General features: G+C 36.0%; 1 protein-coding gene across 1 annotated transcript in view; it reads left to right on the top strand.

Moving 5' to 3' along the window:
- Positions 1-18331, top strand: part of LOC306879692 (voltage-dependent calcium channel subunit alpha-2/delta-2-like) — a 215212-nt gene that overhangs the window by 194855 nt on the left and 2026 nt on the right. The window contains exons 17-36 of the mRNA XM_079432836.1: positions 526-600; positions 676-750; positions 892-963; positions 1742-1813; positions 1906-1967; positions 3466-3542; positions 9002-9062; positions 12178-12275; positions 14107-14197; positions 14321-14383; positions 14480-14583; positions 15026-15127; positions 16039-16133; positions 16227-16274; positions 16457-16528; positions 16614-16766; positions 17663-17715; positions 17842-17897; positions 17980-18103; positions 18192-18301. Coding sequence (XP_079288962.1) covers positions 526-600; positions 676-750; positions 892-963; positions 1742-1813; positions 1906-1967; positions 3466-3542; positions 9002-9062; positions 12178-12275; positions 14107-14197; positions 14321-14383; positions 14480-14583; positions 15026-15127; positions 16039-16133; positions 16227-16274; positions 16457-16528; positions 16614-16766; positions 17663-17715; positions 17842-17897; positions 17980-18103; positions 18192-18301 — 1663 coding nt within the window. The remainder of the gene's footprint in view (positions 1-525; positions 601-675; positions 751-891; positions 964-1741; positions 1814-1905; positions 1968-3465; positions 3543-9001; positions 9063-12177; positions 12276-14106; positions 14198-14320; positions 14384-14479; positions 14584-15025; positions 15128-16038; positions 16134-16226; positions 16275-16456; positions 16529-16613; positions 16767-17662; positions 17716-17841; positions 17898-17979; positions 18104-18191; positions 18302-18331) is intronic.

Here is an 18331-nt window from a genome sequence, read left to right as displayed (position 1 = left end):
ACATCAGTTCCATGACTTATATTTCCAAGTAAACTGTATTGTAAACATTGTCTGTTTGGCTGGATGGTTCAGAATTGAATCAGTAGTGTTTGCACACATCTTTAATTTGTGCATTGATAGATGAGTAACCTATCCATTAGATGATCAACTGTCCTGCCAGTGTAACTGATAAATGCAGAGCACATTATAGTTCAACACACTGCCTGCCGTCACATATCGGTTATTTCCTGGAGGCACATTCACATCTTGCTTTATTTGCTCTTTAATTTATATCCTAAGCAGATGCTTTCTTACCAAAGCTATACATTTTTTGACTTTGACAATGGTAATAATTATACAACTCAACATTATGTATAACAAAAATGGAGAAATGTGCTTGTTTGACAAACAGTTCACTCTCCAAGCATTAATTGTTTTTGACTGTTTGATTTGACTGCTAGGTTACCTGTAGTTTTGTCAAATATCAATTCTGCCCCCTTGTGGTCGTTTGATGCATTTTTCAGTCTGTTGGGTTCTTTATTGCAGAATCAGTTGATTCTTGGTGTCATGGGTGTAGACATTGCCCTCAATGAAATTAAAGAACTCACACCAAGATATAAGGCAAGTCAAATAAATCTCTTTTTCAGTTATTTTTATTTTCGATCAACAGTCAATAATTTGCATCTCTGTGCACAGCTTGGAGCCAATGGTTACACGTTTGCCATAGATCCCAATGGCTATGTGCTGCTGCACCCCAACCTACAGCCTAAGGTGAAAGCATTTGAGTTTGTCTCTTGTTTATAGACCTTAAATTTAGTCCGCAATGTAGTTATTTTATTTTTTTACCTTCCATTTTTTGATGCATGTTTAAATCTGTAACCATAATTATTTTTTCCTAATGGTTTTGTGTAGATCATTAACTTCAGAGAGCCGGTCACATTGGACTTCTTGGATGCTGAACTTCCAGATCGCAACAAGGAGGAGGTGAACATCTCTACAATGAGTTCTCCCTGCAAATGTGCCAAATATATTATTAAAATGTCATTAAATTACTCATCAGACAACACGGCTGAGTTTAGCTAAGTAGGACGTGCTTCTGAATGAAGAGCGTTTTTAGGTCTTGGAACAAAATTCCCATTTCACTCACTTGTTTGGGATCAAGATTTTTTAAATTAATACTTTTATTCAGCAAAGATGCTTTAATTTGATCAAAAGTGGCAGAAATAACGTATATTGTTACAAAACATTTACATTTCAAAAATGCTGTTCTTTTGAACTTTCTATTCATCAAAGAATCCTAAAATCAAAAATATCACGTTTTCCACAAAAATATCCAGCAGCACAGCTGGTTTCAACACTGAAAAAATAAGAACTGTTTCTTGAGTGGCAAATCAGCATATTAGAATGATTTCTGAAGGATCATGTGACACTGAAGTAATGATGCTGAAAATTCAGCTTTGAATGACACTAATAAATTACATATACAATATATTTAAATAGAAAACAGTCACTTTAAATTGTAATAATATTTCACTGTTTTACTGTATTTTTGATTAAAAAATATAAGCCTTTGTGAGCATAAAAGACAAAAACATAAAAAAAAAAAAATAAATAAAAAAGCTTCTTGTTCAAAAAAATCTCACCTTTTGAACAGTAGTGTACCTGGAAAACTTTACAGCGACTTGAGAAAGTTAAATAATCTTTAAATACCTTCAGTGTGTTTACAGTCCAAGAATCATCTTGTTTTTAATCTTAATTGTAGATCCGCCGTCAGATGATTGATGGCAAAGGAGGACAGAGAAGAATCAGGACACTGGTGAAGTCTGTGGATGAGGTGAGTCACATGACCTTATTAAATATAATGGCATACCGTGTGATGATCTTACGGCTGGTTGGTGATGTGCTGCTCTTTGTGTGTGTTTTCAGCGTTACATTGATGAGGTCCAGAGGACGTACATATGGAATCCAGTGGAAGGCACAGATTACAGGTCAATATGACACACTCGCTCTTTCACACTGCATTTCTGTTGATTTCAGTCACTTTCTCTCTACATCCTCTTGGCTATTTTAATTTTAGACTGTAAAACATTCAGTGCAGTTTTGTTGAAATTAGTCATGAATTTTAATTGCCATCCATAACCTGCCAAAATGAGCAGTATAGTATGGTTCTCTAAGTTGGTCTTTTCAGCAGGGCATTTTGGACAGTAATAATTATTCCAAAGAATGTACATCTTCTGTGCATGGTAATGTCTATGAATAAGGCGCAAAATAGGGCTTTTTTTTATTCTTGTTCAGAAAACTTTGTTCATCCACCTCAGTAGATCAAACTGAATAAGCAGTTTCTCTCTGTAATATAGTGGACTTTGCAAACTTGTTAAAAGTAGGATTTGGGACATGAGGCCTGATTTGGGCATTTTTATTATTTCGTAGCAGCATTCTAAAGAAAACTTAAGAATGCTGCTACGAAATAATAAAAATGCCCAAATCAGGCCTCATGTCCCAAATCCTACTTATTGTCTATCAAAAAAAAAAAAGTCGGCTCGCAATCGCCTAAACGAGTCGTTAGGAATTCGAATCTTATTCTGTTACGGCTGTACGTCACAAATTAACACATTTGCATAATGCCCGCCCATGGCCTGTCATTCGCGCTGTACGCCGTAGACCAATCACAAAGGACTGCGCCATCTGACCAATCACAGCAGCGAGGGCTCACGGAAAGGAGGGGTTTAGAGAGACTGATTCTTTGAACTGCTTCGCACGAGTCGTTTAGGAATCATTTAGAAATTAGGTCAAATTAAAGCAATTTTTTGAGAAAATTTTACTCTCAGGGAACCAAGGTTACATACGTAACCTGAGACGTTCCCTTTCGAGGGAACTTCGAACTGCGTCCTCTAGGGGTCGCCAAGGCGTTCCCCATAGCGACCCCTAGAGGACGCAGTTCGAAGTTCCCTACTCTCAGGGAACCAAGGTTACATATGTAACCTGAGACGTCTTTTGACCTTGGATGCATGTAAACCTGTTTTAGGAGACTCATAAAACAATATTAACAACCTTAAAAATGGCATAATAGGGGCATTTTAAATCTATCAAGATACATTTACTTAAAAAGCAAAGTTACATAATGTTTTCTGAAAACAATTCTTGCTTAAAACAAGAAAAAAATGTCTGCCAGCAGGGTAAGAAAAATAATCTTGTATTTCCTTTAAGTTTATTTTCCTTTGGCAGTGTTTTCTTGTTTTAAGTATAAACTCACTTAATATCTTAAGTCATTTTGCTTCTCAAGTAATTGTAGTCTGATTTAAGAATGTTTAGATAGTTGCACTAAAACACAAGACAAAAATATATAAGAAAAAGTGTAGACATTAAATGCAGTAACATTTCATGCTTTGTACATTTTAATATTAGATATTGCTTTAAAAAGGTGTGATTGGTTGTTAGGTGTGGTCATGCAAATGATGTTCAACTTCTCCCTTTCCTTTCTCGCAGTCTCGGTTTAGTTCTGCCGTCCTACAGTGAAAACCACATCAAGGCCAACCTGAGCGACCAGATCCTCCAGGTCCAGTGTAAGTACCAGGGGCAGGCTAACGCAAAGCCCGCTTACCTTTCTTTCTTCCCAAAGAAACTTCCTGTTCCCCCCTCCCGCCCCTCTCGTCCAATCAACGGAAGCCCCTCCCCCTTTCTCTGACATCACAGCAGCGAGTCCGAGCGTGGATTCCCAGGAAAGCGAGAGTGAAACCCCACCCCACCTCTTCCCTCTTCCCTCCTGTCCTCATGCTGTTCTGTACTGAGGTGATTTTTCTTTCCCTGCACGGATGCAAAGAAAAAACCCTCACTAAAAACCAGAGAGGTGAAAGCTGTGGTTTTACTGTGTTTACTGAGTTGAAAATAATGGTGACCATGTGCTATTATTTTTCCTTTTGCCGAAACATTAAAAAATGCTCTCGTCTTCTCTCTCACAATGACGATTCTGAAGCATCTTTTGTCTGGACAGGTTTTGTGTTTTTGTTTTCGTTAGCGAGATGTGAAAAGAGGCATGCTTTTGCTTTTCACTGTGTGCTTTGTGTTCTGTTGTTTATTATTTCCTTTGATTCGTGTGGATGCTCACTGTGCTGTTTTGTTTGCCGGCAGCTTTGGAATCAGTCAATAAATAAGAAAAAAGTATCCCACAATGCCCCCTGATGGGCCATTGTCCCGCACGGGAGATGGAACACATTTGGTTTTCCTTTCTTTCCTTGTTTTTTGTTTGTTTATGTTGTATTTAGTTCATTAATTTGGTATTTAGGTTATTTGTTGATTATTGTCAATCCCTATTGTTTATTTGTTTGTTTCATTTGTTTTTTATTTCTGTTTTATTTGTTCATTAGTTTTTTGTTTGTTTGATCTTTACTTGTTTTTCTGCTTTTCCTTTGATGCTCATTTGATCTTTCATTCTATCACTTTTGCTTGCATTTTTGTTTGTTTGTTCATTTGATCCCTAGTTTCTTTCGTTATTTTTCTTTAGTCTGTTTTGTGTATTTTTCACTTGTTAATTATTTTGTTGGTTTTTTTTTATTTAGTTTTATTGCTTTTGTTCCTCCCTGGCTTGATCTTTGTTCTTTTGTGTCATTCTTTCATTCTCTCTTATTTGTTTGTTTCAGCTTTTGTTTATTCTTCCATCTTTTTATTTGATATATTTATATCTCTTTCAGTTCTCTCCCTCTTTCTTTCTGTAATTTGTTCGTTAGTTTAATTTTAGTTTTTTCACTTGTTATATTCATTCTTTTGTTGTTGTTGTTGTTTTATATATATTTAGTTTATTCTTGTGTGTATTTTATTTCAGTTATTTTGTTCTTTTTTGTTTGTTTGTCCTTTAGTTTATTGTTTTATGTTTTTTCTTTTGTTTATTTATTATTTATTCATTAAATCTGTAGTTCCTTTTCATTTTGTTTATGCGTTCATTCCTCTTTGGTTTAAAATGTAGTTTCTTTCTTTCTTTCTTTCTTTCTTCCCAAAGCGTTCCTCTCTTCCTAGCTCATATGTGATTCTCATTTGGTGACATATGTTATTTTTCTCCATGTTTCGTCATGTGGTGAAGGTTCATTAGTTCTGATTCTGCTCACGTGTCCTCAGATGTTCTCTCCTCGTCTCCGTCCTCGTGGAGTTCATTCGCTGCCTCTGTCTACTTGTTGCATATATTCTTTGCGATGTGTCATTCATTTTGGTTTCCTGTTCTCAGTTGTTCATTACTGTTTTGACTGACTTGATTTTCCTTCTTTTGAGAAAAACAATATTTTTATTCAAACAGTCATTGAATAAAATATTGTCTGTGACCCCCCCCTCCTCCCCTTACCCGTCCCCCCTGTTTCTTTTCTGCTCTCTCCTCCTCAGACGGATCAGTCTTCAAGGGCAAGTATACACCATATTGGTCCACTACCTTTGTTACACTACTTCCTTCCTCGTACCCTTGTCCTGAACTCCCCGCTGACGCCCACCTCCACCTGTTCCAGCCTGCTTGCCTCCTCTGTTCCTCCTGCCCGCCTTGCCTTCAAGACCCTCCTCTTCCTCTCTCTCCTCCTCTTCCTCACTCCCTCACTCACCCACCCACCCTCTTGCTGCGGCCTACACCCACATCTTTCTCTTTTCCTCCTTTTCAAGCTCTCTCTCTCTCTCTCTTTCTCACTCTCTCTCTCTTTCTCGGCTCGGACAGCCGTTTAAGGTCTCTCCCTGACATCTCCTGAAGAAGAATAAAATACAATCTTTCTCTCACTGTCAAAAGTATTTCTGATCCCTGTGTCCATTACGTTTGGGAATATTCTCCTCCATCTGTCTCCTCCTCCTCCCCTCTTTATTCCTCAGTGACAGTGTTAAATCCTCAGGTTGGTGCATTTGCTGTAGAAATTGTCAGTTGTTGTTTGTGATAGCTAGTAAAAGTCCTAGTCTAGTCATATAGAAGCAGTGTTTAGTTTGAAAGCATCTCTAAAGTTAACTTTAGACTTTTAGTAGTACAAGTTAGTATTACGGAAATACAGGTATGAGCTGTGGTCGTTATTGAGAAGTTATGTTTGCAATTTGAGTGTAGCATATCATTGTGTGTTTGTTCTGAAAACTCATCATTTACTCTCCCTCATTTTGTTCCAAAATCATTTGACTGACTTTCGTCCATTAAACACAAAATAATGTCTTTTGCAGAATTTTCATGCTGCTCTATTTAATTCAACAAAAATATATAGTGCCTGTCAATATCCCAAAAGATTAAAAAGCACCATAAATGTATTACAAAACAGTTCATTCTTGTGTGCTATGTGCCAAGTCTTTTAAAGCAGTATAAAAGCTTTGTGTGAAGAACCAACCAAAATCATTAAGATTTTTTGTAATCACAAAAATAGTTATAGTAATAGTAGTAATATGATGCACAAAAAACATCATATGACTTGCATCATGTTAGAAAAAAACAAAACTTGAATATAACTTAAAAGTGAAATGGACCTCTATAATGGTACTATTTTTTAGAGCCTGACATTTCCTGATCGATTCCTTATTTATATACCATTTTAGTATTTCTTAATGTTTTTAATTGTTTTTTTATATATATATATTTACATTTTTATACATTCCTTTACTTTGTTCATTTTGATTTTAGTTTGATAAGTCACTTTGTTAATGTGCTTTTGTCATTTTTATTCATTTTTGTTTTGTTTTGAAGAAAATTCTATTCAGCTTTAATTTACTTTTAGTAATTTCAGTACTTCAACTTTTTTTTCATCTAAAATGTATATTTTATTTTATTTCAGCTCTATTTAAATGAACAAAGGCATTTGAAATAGTTTGAGTTTTAAGCCAAGGTCATTTTATTTATATAAGGTATTTCATATGCAAAGGAATTAAAAAATAACAAAGAAATTTAAATGAATCATAACATGCATAAGAAATAATAAAAATTTATAAAAAAAGCAAAAAAAAATAAATGTACTAAAAAGTAATAAACAAATATGAATAAAAGAGAAAAAACATAAATAAGATGATACAGTGCAATCAGTAGTAATACAGTAAATGCACGGCTAAACACTTTTTAGTCTGGATTACTAGTTTTAGTTACAGATACAGTGTGCCCTTGATCACTATATGCTTTCACTGAATAGAAATAAGCAGCTTGAACATCCTCCAAAACATCTCCTGTTGTGCACCATAAGTGCATAAGTTTGAGGGTGAATAAATGATCTTGAATTTCTTCCATTAAATCTTAACTATTGAGCAGAAATGTTTGCCATTTGTTAGCCTCTAACACTTAAAGACTTAAAGATGTCTATGAGCATGTAATGTTGTCTTTAGTTCAGCCAGCCAGTTTATTCCCTTAGGTTGTCTTTTCTATTCATATAATCATCAGTTCATGTTTTGGAAAGGACAGGAATAGGTTATGGATGAATTTGCTAGATGGCCTCCTTTTGGTCCTCTCTTGTTGTTTTGGTGATGGAGCGCTTGGCAGCTCCTGGTTTGTTTGTCGTCCTCTTCTTCCGCCCCGTGTTCTCATCAGCTTGACCCCTCTGTACGTCTATCGCCCCCCAGACTGCCACCACGGACGCTCCGCTGTGTCTTCACTTATCCTGACCTGGAAGTGCAAGGAATTGTGGAGGGAAAAACTTCCTGGGCACAACAGTGATACATATATTAACGTAGATATTTATTGGGTACATATACTCACATGGACATTTATACATTTACATGTATACACAAATATATATGTATACAGAGTAATGCAACATTTGCTGCTTGTATACTTTCTTTACATCATTATTTGTCGAATATCAAGTCATAAACAACACAGCACTGCATCCTGAAAACAAATTCTGCTGATTTGGGGAAAAAAAAGGCCTATTACCACCTAATTTGATGATGCTGAGTTCAAAATATCAATCAAAACTTTCCATCACATAGGTTTTTTTTTCATACTATAAATGCAGTCAAATGTCAAACGTTTCAGTTTTAATGACACAAAGAAGTATTAAAAATTAAAAATGTATCGTTTAACTAAATGTTTGCAAATGAGTGGAGAAATATGTTCAAATACTTAAATTAATATCAAAGAACACAAGCTTTTTCATAAAATCTGTCATTTTCTGTCACAGTTTGGTTATAGTAAAACATCTGGCTCATGTTTACATTTTCTTCTGCCACTGGCCATAATTTTAACCCTGAAATCAGGATTAGCCATAAAATAATGTGATACATATGAAAATTTACTGAGAATTGACCAATAGGTTGTAAGATGGGAGTCGTGTCTTTGTCTGTTTTTTTTGTCTGGTGATTAAGGACTTCTTCACCTTACAAATGCTTGTCAAAAGGTAAAAAATGCATCATATTTTGTAAGAGTGTGTGGCATGCTCAAGCAAAGCAGGCACTATTTTTGGAATCAGCACCCTGAAATCAGTAAGAAACAAGTGTTGGATCTCATTCAGCAGATATGATGCAGGACGGTGTGATTAATAACATGAGGATAGTGTGTTTTAGATCAAACTGGGTTGCCCTCTCTCTTCCCCTCCACAATGCTGGGCACTTTCTCCGATTGAGTCTTTGGAGTCTTTGGCTCTGCGGTGCCAGTCTGAGGGGCGATCACCTCCATCAGGACCCCTGCCTCACCCACTCCCAGCTAAACGGTTGGCCATGTTGATGCCTGTTGAAAAAGAAAGCAGCATGCCACGCAGTTTGTGGGAGCAGCGTCAGAGAACTCGCTTCATCTCAGTGTGTATCCGAGGGTCGAGCCAGTTCTCCGACTTGCAAAAGAATGAAATTCGGACGAAATTCGAATCGAGCTAACAGTGTCTGCTTTCCAAATTAGCCCATTATTTCGGCCAGTGCGACTCCATTGAAGGCACCATAGTGGCTAACGCTGGTATTCCCCCATGATTCCTCAGTGTTGCTATGGTAACGTCCCCACTGCGTTCCTGCACCTTTTGAAGAGCAGCTGATGTTAATTTGTTTCTCAGAAGCCTCCCTGTGTTCTCCGTCCTCCGCTTCCCCTGGATAATCTTGCCCGTTTCTGTTGCAGATTTTGAGTCTCTCCTGCCAAACACTTTTGAGTCAGAGGGACATGTGTTCATTGCCCCCAGGTAGCTTTGTGTGACTTCTTGAAGCCACGCTCCTGTTTTCGTGCATACGTCCATCGCTAACTTCCTTTTCAACATACCGTAGTCACTGTAGTCTCTGTGTGTGTGCTGTGCGTAACGTGTCTTTCCATTTTAACCCAAGTGAATGTGTTTATTTATTGTCTTTTGTCTGTCGAGACTCCTCGCCATCACCCGTAGGAAAGAAAAATCTTGTTAATATCTCAGTTGTATCTCCTAGACAGCATTAAGAGCAGATGGAGACTTTTAGTGTTCTGGGTTCATAACAAGTACACTCTTAAAAATAAAGGTTCTTTATTGGCGTTGATGGTTCCATGAAGAAGCTTCAACATCCATGGAATCTTTCTGAGCAACAAAAGGTTCTTTATAGTGGGAAAAAAGGTTCTTTGGATTTTTAAAATGTTCTTCTGACTAAGAGAAATTGCCCTTTTTTTAGAATGTTTGCTGAAAGCTTCTTTGGGGAACCAAAAATGCTTCTTTAAAGGAATAGTTCACCCAAAAAATGAAAATGTGCTGTACTCCACTTCAGGCCATCCAAGATGTAGATGAGTTTGTTCATCAGAACAGGTTTGTAGCATTACATCTCTTGCTCACCAATGGATGCTCCGCAGTGAATGGGTGCCGTCAGAATGAGAGTCCAAACAGCTGATAAAAACATCACAATAATCCACAAATAAGAAAGTAATTCATCATTAAGGTGTTTTAACTTCAAATCATCGCTTCTGGCCAAAATATGAGTCCACAATCCATAATAACACTTGCTTCAGTAAAATAATTCCATCCCCTGTTGTTCTCTCATTAAAATCCACTGACATATTTATTTAAAACTGTTTTTGGAGTATATTCAGATGTAAATGGTGCTTGATCTGTGCATATTTCTCTCCTGATTCAGACCAGATGACTTTTTTACCGGAGGAACCGTTTTTATGGATTGCGGTATTTTAGTTGGAAACAACAGTTTGAAGTTAAAAAACTTGATGGATTTGTATCTTAGTAGCTTTTCACTTCACAAGATGTTAATTGATAAACTGGCGTGGTGTGGATTAAGAAACAAACTCGTCTACATTTTGGTGGCCTGAGGGTGAGTACATTTTTATTTTGGGGTGAGCTATTACTTTAAAGGCATTGCCAAAAAAAAGGAACTTTTGTTTTTAAAACCGAATAGCTTGATTTCCACAGAAAATAGTTTTGCTCTGTTTATATAAACAAGCAATATGTGTTCAGTATTTCACTTACAGTGGAACCGGCGGCAAATATTCAGAAGGGTCTTTCTTAAAACTCCTGTTATATTTCTTCTAGTTATGTTTAATGCCGTTTCTGCAGGTGGAGTATGTGCTCTATTAAATACTTTTAAAGACTGTGTTAAATGAGTATGTTTACAAAAAAAATTTTAAGTAGAAACAATTGCTAGTAAATTTGACAAATAATTAAAGGCAAGTAACATTACATGTGAAATTTTGAAGTAGGAACTGAAATAGTGTTTTCTTATAACACACTCTTATTTTCTAATTTTGAAATATTATTTTTAAAGTGTAGTTGTAAAGTACAATGGTAGCAAAACCTTCAATGCAATGCAGTCTCTGGCCTGATAAACTTTTTAAACCATTCTTAATATATTATTATAAATGTGCTTTTGTTTGTTTGTACAAACTTGAGCGACAAGTTGATCATATTTTCTGTGGTACTGATAAAGCATAATTTGTTTTGAACCTGGAAACTCCTGCTTTTTATATTTTTAACCTGAGAAAAAGACATCAATAATCTAACTTATGTCTCCTTTAGTTTCAGAAGAGATCTCTACGATGTCGCAAATTGCAATTTGATTTTCCAAGATAACAAAGACTGCAATTACTGTAATTTTAAAATGCACTCAAATGTTCCTCTATGCCATGCTCAGTTTTATAGCTCTGTACTCTTATATACTATACATCAACATTGTATTTTTCCTAAACAATTTAAAGTCACTCAAAGATAAAGTTCATACGTGAAGCGTACCTGAAAGCCAGGCTATGAAAGCGCAGCCTCTGAGCAGTAAATATTCCTCTGGGTAACTCTGTGTTTGAATCATTGTCCTCTGCTGTCATGAATAGGTATCTTCTGATGTTCAGTAGATTCTCTCATGTCTTCTCCACATCTCATCGCTGCAGCTCTCACGCGTCTCCTCTGTATGTGTGTGCATGGCGTTCTCCTCACTTCCTTACATACGGCATCAGTATCAAGGGGAAGGTTGACTTTGGTTTGCATGTTAAAGCACTGATGGTCTAGAGAAGTTCACGTGCATGAGTCTATGAATGATCATCTTTCTCTCTACACTCCAAAATCAGGTTCTTAGTCAGTAGTTTTATGTTTTCCAGTAAAAACATCTAAACATCCCTCAACAAGATGAATTTACCTGAGAAGCAAAATTGCAATAATTATGACTTATTTTCAGAGAACATGTCTTAAGAGTCCGAAATTCTCATCCAAAATTTTTGCATGTTAAAAAAAAAATGACCTCACGTTGTCAATCGTGTTTACACACAGCCTCAAGTTTCATCCGTCATAAAAAAATTGTATCAGGTTAAATTTTCTGCATTTTCGTATCCATAGCAAGCATTTTGATTGGAAAGGATGACAAAGTCAAAGAAAAAAAAAACGCATACAAAAATTTTGGTGTACAAAGACCTTAAAGTTAAGTTGAATTAAGTGAAAAAAAAAAAGTGTAGGATTTACTTTAAAAAAGATTTCACTACAAAAACTGGTTTTTATTAAAAAAATAAAAGTTTATTTACAACTTCCAGATATTTTACAATGTATGTTTTTGACCCAATGCACTGCAGTGTTACTCTGGTCGATTTGTCTTTGTTTTAAGGATGTTTAAGTATTTTTACTGGAAAATCAGTCATAGATACTGGTTAAGAATTATTTTTGCAGTGCAGTTATGTTTTATGTATGTAATTGGTGTTTTGTGTGTTTAAGATGTTTACATAAATGTGAAATATTGGTCAATGCAATACTCTGTCCGTTTGTTAAGGATTTACAGTCTATTATATAACTGTTTATGATGTTAATCTTTATCAGAGAGAGTTTTCCAGTGTGGAATGATGTGTGTTTTCCTCAGGGAATACTGCAAAGACCTGGAGCTGTCTAACAACAACACAGAGTTCCTGCTTAACTTCATCGCTCTGATGGAGAAGGTCACGCCGGACTCCAAACAATGTGAGACTCACAGATTTTGTGTGAATTATTCAATGACTTTGTTCCATCTTAAACCAGCCATGCTGGTCTGAACAGGTCTGTTGGTTTTAGCAAGAACACTGAGCTATAAGAGCAGCTGAGACGACCTTAAAATCAGTTCTTTTTTAAAGGACGTTTTTATTTGAATTTCTGTTTGTTTTAGTCATTTTCTTGTTTGTTTGTTTTGTTGTTGTTGTTCTTGTTTGGTTGTTGTTTTTTTGCTTAAAAAAAAAAAAAATTAAACAAGCTAAATTTAAAATGCATAAAAAAATCAATACATTAAAAAACACTCGATACATAATTATACTGTAATACAGAGTATGTCAAGCATGTATAGAAGTTTTAGTAATTTTCTTATGTGCTGTGTCATTTTTATTACTTAAAAATGTTTTTATTCATTTTTGTTTCATTTTAATTTTAGTAATTTTATTATTTCAGTTAGTTGCCAATAAGGCAACATTTCTAATTTCCTAATTTAGAAGCTTATTTAAGTTTAAAGGGGTCCTATTATGCTCTTTTACAACGTCTTGATTTTGTTTTGGGGGTGTACTAGAACATGCTCTCATGCTTGGTGGTTCGAAAATCGCATTATTTTTCACATAATTTACATTATTACAATACCTTTCCCCCCAGCCTGACACAAACAGTTCGATTAGTTCCGGGTTTGATGAAGGCCCGCCTTCGGAAAAATGAAATGTGTTGTGATTGGTTAGCTGTCCCAGTGCGTTGTGATTGACGAACAGACTGTTTCAGTATTGCCCCGCCCCTTGCCAAAACAGCAAGTTCATCAATATTGCTATATCATCCGACCTCGAGAATATTGTACAAGAGGATCGCGCAGAACCTTTGCACGCACAAATATTGCAAGACATATTAAAGTAGTAATGTTATTGTTGTTGTTGTTTTTTTGGCTAAATCACGTTTTAGACAGGATGTCAACAACAGCTTAAAAATAACTGCATTGACTATGCACAGATAAGTGCAACGGTAATATGTATTATGTTTATTGTTCTTTAATTATAATATTATATCATGAATTGCATTGAAACTGCTATACAGTTTAATTTATTTATACCATAGTCCCACAGAGTTACACTATTTGTGGCGGCATATATATGCAAATTAATTATCTGCCAGCAGGAGGCGCTATTGGAGCGGGAGAGAGCGAGGTTTCTCCGGTAACGCTGCACACAAAGCAGAGCTCCGCTCACAAACGCTGCTTTATCAGACATTATATGCAAGATGAAATGAAAATGACATCAAAAATTTTCTGAAGACAGTTGGTTTCCTTCAGCAATACAGTGATATAAAACACCCGCACTGGGTTTAGATTTTGAAACGTGCAGAGCTCAACCAAGCGTTCTCCCCACCTGCCAACCATTCGAATTTCCGTAGGCGGGATTTAAAATTTGTGATGTCACAAATACAGAAAAACAACTTTGTAGTTCAAACGAGCCGTTCGTTGTAGTTCTTGAAAAGGGATTTTTTAAAAACGAAATATCTCCCTTTGGAGTGGACTTTGAGATTTGTAACTTTGTAGATCATTTTATGCCCAACACACACGGACTAAAATTCAAAAAGTGAAAAGGCATAATAGGACCCCTTTAAGGTTTTCATGTCATATTTAAATTTTATATTCTATATTCTGTACTTATTTTGACTTTATTTCATTCACCAAATATATATATAACAATAACATCACTGACTGTAATTCACATTCTGACTCTCTCTTTGACAATTCTTGAACTCAAAACCACCTTGTTTTAAGATATCAGCTCAAATGTCATAATATTATCATCATTATTTCACACAGGTGACAATTTCTTGCTCCATAATCTGATCTTGGACACGGGCATCATTAAAGAGCTGGTAGATAAAGTCTGGAAGAACAAGGACCTCAACACGTACGTTCATATTCAGGATGAACCTCTGAAATTCCTCTGATTCATTAGTAGACTGATACGTTTATGAGGCATTAACCTAGAGCTAGTGATAAATGTGAATGAATATGTGTTATGATGCTCTAGGTATGGCTTTATGGCGGTTTTTGCAGCCACAGATGGAGGCGTCACTCGAGTTTTCCCTAATAAGTGAGTCTTGTTCTTTTTCTGTATTTGTCAGTGTGTTGTTTCAAATAGCTGCTAAGCTAAAGTGTGTGTGTGTGTGTGTGTGTGTGTGTACATCAGGGCCTCTGAGACCTGGGAGGAAGATCCAGAGCCATTTAATGCTAGTTATTACCGTCGCAGTCTGGACAACAAGGGCTACATGTTCAGAGCCCCCTACCGCACCGGTGAGAGAGAAACACAGCACATGACTGCACAATGTCCTCATATAATAATCTCTGAGGCAATGTTTTCACAATGTAAAGTGTCATTTAATAATGTATTTAATATGAAAAAAAAAATATTGAAGTAAAAATAATCCTTATAATTCAATCTAATTTATTTAATTATATGGTAACACTTTATTTTAAGATGTCCTTGTTACACATGTACTTACTATAGTAATTACAGTTAATTATGCATAATTATGCAAAATTATGATATAATCTGAATATAATTAATTAGCAGAATACACTACTCTTCCATTCTTTAATTAATTTACCATGTCTTCAAACTCAGGTCATCCAATTACAATAATGTTTTAGGAATTACAGTATCAATTATATAATATTCATTTTATGATTTAATAGTTTTCAAGAGCTGCTTTTTTTGTTTTGATTTGTTGTCCAGCCAATGATGAATCTATACTGAATCCAGAGAACGACACCATCGGCATTCTGGTTAGCACTGCAGTGGACGTGACCGTAGGAAACAGAAACCTGAAACCTGCAGGTAAAATACTTCACGTACACCGACTCAGAGATGTGCAGACGCCTGCTTCTCTCGGAGAAACGAATTGTCTGACAAACTGGAATTATTTGAGTGTAATTAGTATGAACAACAGATAGGGTCCACAAATGGCACAGTTTACGTGCGCACACGAAGGCAAGATCAAATGTGGGATTTGAGATGATAAATCAATAGGCCAAAAAACTTAATCAGAACTAATAGATGGTCAGCAGCTTGTTTGAATACGAGCTCTCTCCATACAATAAATCCAGAGACATTTTGCCATTTTTGACTTAAAGTAGATTGACGGTGATATGCTGTGCTTCCTCACTGAGCTCATGATCATCCCGTTACGTTAGGATTACCTGACATGAGGATTAGCAGAGATAAGTGCTGCTTTAGAAGAATGACATATTCTGCTCTGAACATTGTTCAAAAGTCAACTCTGGTGAATTATGTTGATGTAAATGTGTTCTATTTTTAATAAATGCTGTTCTTTTGAACTTTTTATTAATCAAAGAATCCTGAAAAAAGTATCACAGGTTCCAAAAAAATATTAAGCAGCTCAATTGTTTCCAACACTGATAATAAATCAGCATATTAGAATGATTTCTGAAGGATCATGTGGCCCTGGATATTGAAGTAATGGCTAATGAAAATTCAGCTTTGCATCACAGACAAATTACATTTTTAAATATATCAAAACAGAAATTGTAATAATATTTCAATATATCACAGTTGTTTTCTGTATTTTTATTCCTGGTGAGCATAAGAAAAAAATCATTTGTTTTTTTATGTAAAAGGAACAGTTACAAGAGCATTGTAATTGTCAGGTGGGTGGAAAATGGTGAAATGGTAAAGACCATAAAGGTTTTAAGGGTTCTCTTTCTCATTACACTCTTACACTCTCTTAGTTCTGGGTGTGAAGCTTGATCTTGAGGCTTGGACTGACAAATTCAAGATCCTGGCGAGCAACCACACCAACAGCAACCGACAGAGCTCTCAAACGGTAAAATACACACACACACACACACACTCTTCTATATATGTATGGCTATACACAAGCACATGCTGCTCTAATGCTGTTGTTTCTGTCTGACAGTGTGGACCCACCAGTGGCTGTGAAATGGACTGTGAAGCCAACAGTGATGTAAGAGACTCTTAATGCACTCAGATCAGTCAATACTGAGATCTGTAGCACACATCCATACATTCACATCCCTCTTTTCAGAGTTTGTCCATTAAGCGGAGCCGATTGATCTAGTGATTTTCCATTAAAATGACTGATTAATGACGTAATGTGTTCTTAAATCTGTCCGTCTTTCTTCGCAGGACTTGCTTTGTTATCTAATCGATGACGGTGGCTTCCTCGTCATGTCCAATCAGAAAGACTACTTGAATAAGGTCAAGATGTTCATCAGGAAAGTGATGTGAAAACAGACTGTTTTTGCTGCTGTTTTTCACTCTGTGCTGTTCCTCTTGTCTGTAGATTGGGATGTTCTTCGGTGAGGTCGATGCAACCCTCTTTTACGCCCTCTATAACAACTCCTTCTACAAACGCAAGCAGTCTTACGACTATCAGTCAGTGTGTGACCCCGTGCCCAGCAGTAACACAGGGGCCGCCCCGCGAGGAGTGTTTGTGGTACGAGCAAATGCCTACGTTTACATGCACCCTAATAATACGATTTGAATCTCAATAAATCCAAATTAAATCTGATTTAAAAGGCTGGTATAGATTTTAAACAACACGTTAAATATGAAAGTAATAGCTATGTAAACTTTTATCCCTGACTGCTATCGTAATTGAATTCATAAACACTTTTTGCATGTGCTGTGCCAGGGTTTCTGCAGTTTTTCTGAAGGTGAATTTAATAACTTTTTAAGACCAAGTAAAGAAAATATTGGGAATTAATTGAAGGAAATGCAATATGTAAATATAAATGTCTTTACTTGCTAAATATTTGCTAAAAAAGCTTTTCCAGCATATTTTGGATATCAGTTATTGTTATGCACTGTGCATGTGCATGCACTGATGTTTTGTTTGTAATGAATATAATGCACATGCAATTAATATTTTAATCATTGTATATAAACAATACATTCGAAATCTACAATTGGATTGGTTTACACAATGCTGTGTTGTTGTTAAGTAAAATTGCAACTATTAAAAATCATTTTGATTCACTGAAATAACGCTGAAATATATATTTGAAAAAAAAACTGAAAATTCTGGATGAGCAATTAAATGAATAAGTTAAAATTACTCAAATTGAAACTGAAAAAAATTAAACTAAATGGAACTAAAAAAACTAATTAAAATGACAAAAAGCACAATGAAATTACTTTAACTCAAATAGTTTTTTATAATAAAAGGTAATTCAAAATATTACTATAGTAGTATATAAATAATATTAAAATAACTGACTGGATTGCATTGATGGATGAATAAATGGATAAAGAGGTGTGTGTATGGGGTAGGTGTGTATTTGGATGGATGATGAACTGTGGCATGATCAAATGTCATGTGTTTCCTCTCAGCCTACTATTGCTGATGTGTTAAATGTTGCTTGGTGGACATCAGCAGCTGCCTGGTGAGTTTCTCTTACAGTCAATTATAATGACTGAACTCAATGATGTAGTAGCTTGTAAACATGTGCAGACATCATGTGCTCACACTCAGGAGTGTGTGTGTGTGTGTGTGTGTGTGTCCTCTATAGGTCACTGCTGCAGCAGATGCTGTATGGATTCGCCTATCAGAGCTGGTTCATGACAGGTGCGTGACGTTTACTTCGATTTTTAAAGGTCATTAAGTAAATCAATAAGAAGACTAATCTAACGTGTGTTTGTGAATGCAGATGAGGTGGATGCTGAAGGACTGGACTCTAGAGAGACCAGCTGTGTGACAGTGCAGACACAGTTTTACTTCAGTAACATCAGCAGCTCCTACAACATACTGCAGGACTGTGACAACTGCTCCAGGTCAGACCCGCGCCAGTCATGCTGCCAATATACATCACATATGTACAGATCATACTCTCTTATTAATAATAATGTGTCTGTTTTACAGGTTAATTCATGCTAAGAGAATAAACAACACCAACCTGCTGTTTGTAGTGGCTGAAAAACTGCCCTGCGACTCCTGTGAAATAGAGAAACTGTCTCAGGTGGAGACTGAATGTATCCTTTCCCATAAACATTGGTTTTAAT

The sequence above is a fragment of the Barbus barbus genome, assembly GCF_936440315.1.
Source record: "Barbus barbus genome assembly, chromosome: 13".
Classification (NCBI taxonomy): Eukaryota; Metazoa; Chordata; class Actinopteri; order Cypriniformes; family Cyprinidae; genus Barbus; species Barbus barbus.
The sequence above is the reverse complement of the archived record's forward strand: the minus strand, read 5'-3'. Positions and strand labels throughout refer to the sequence as shown.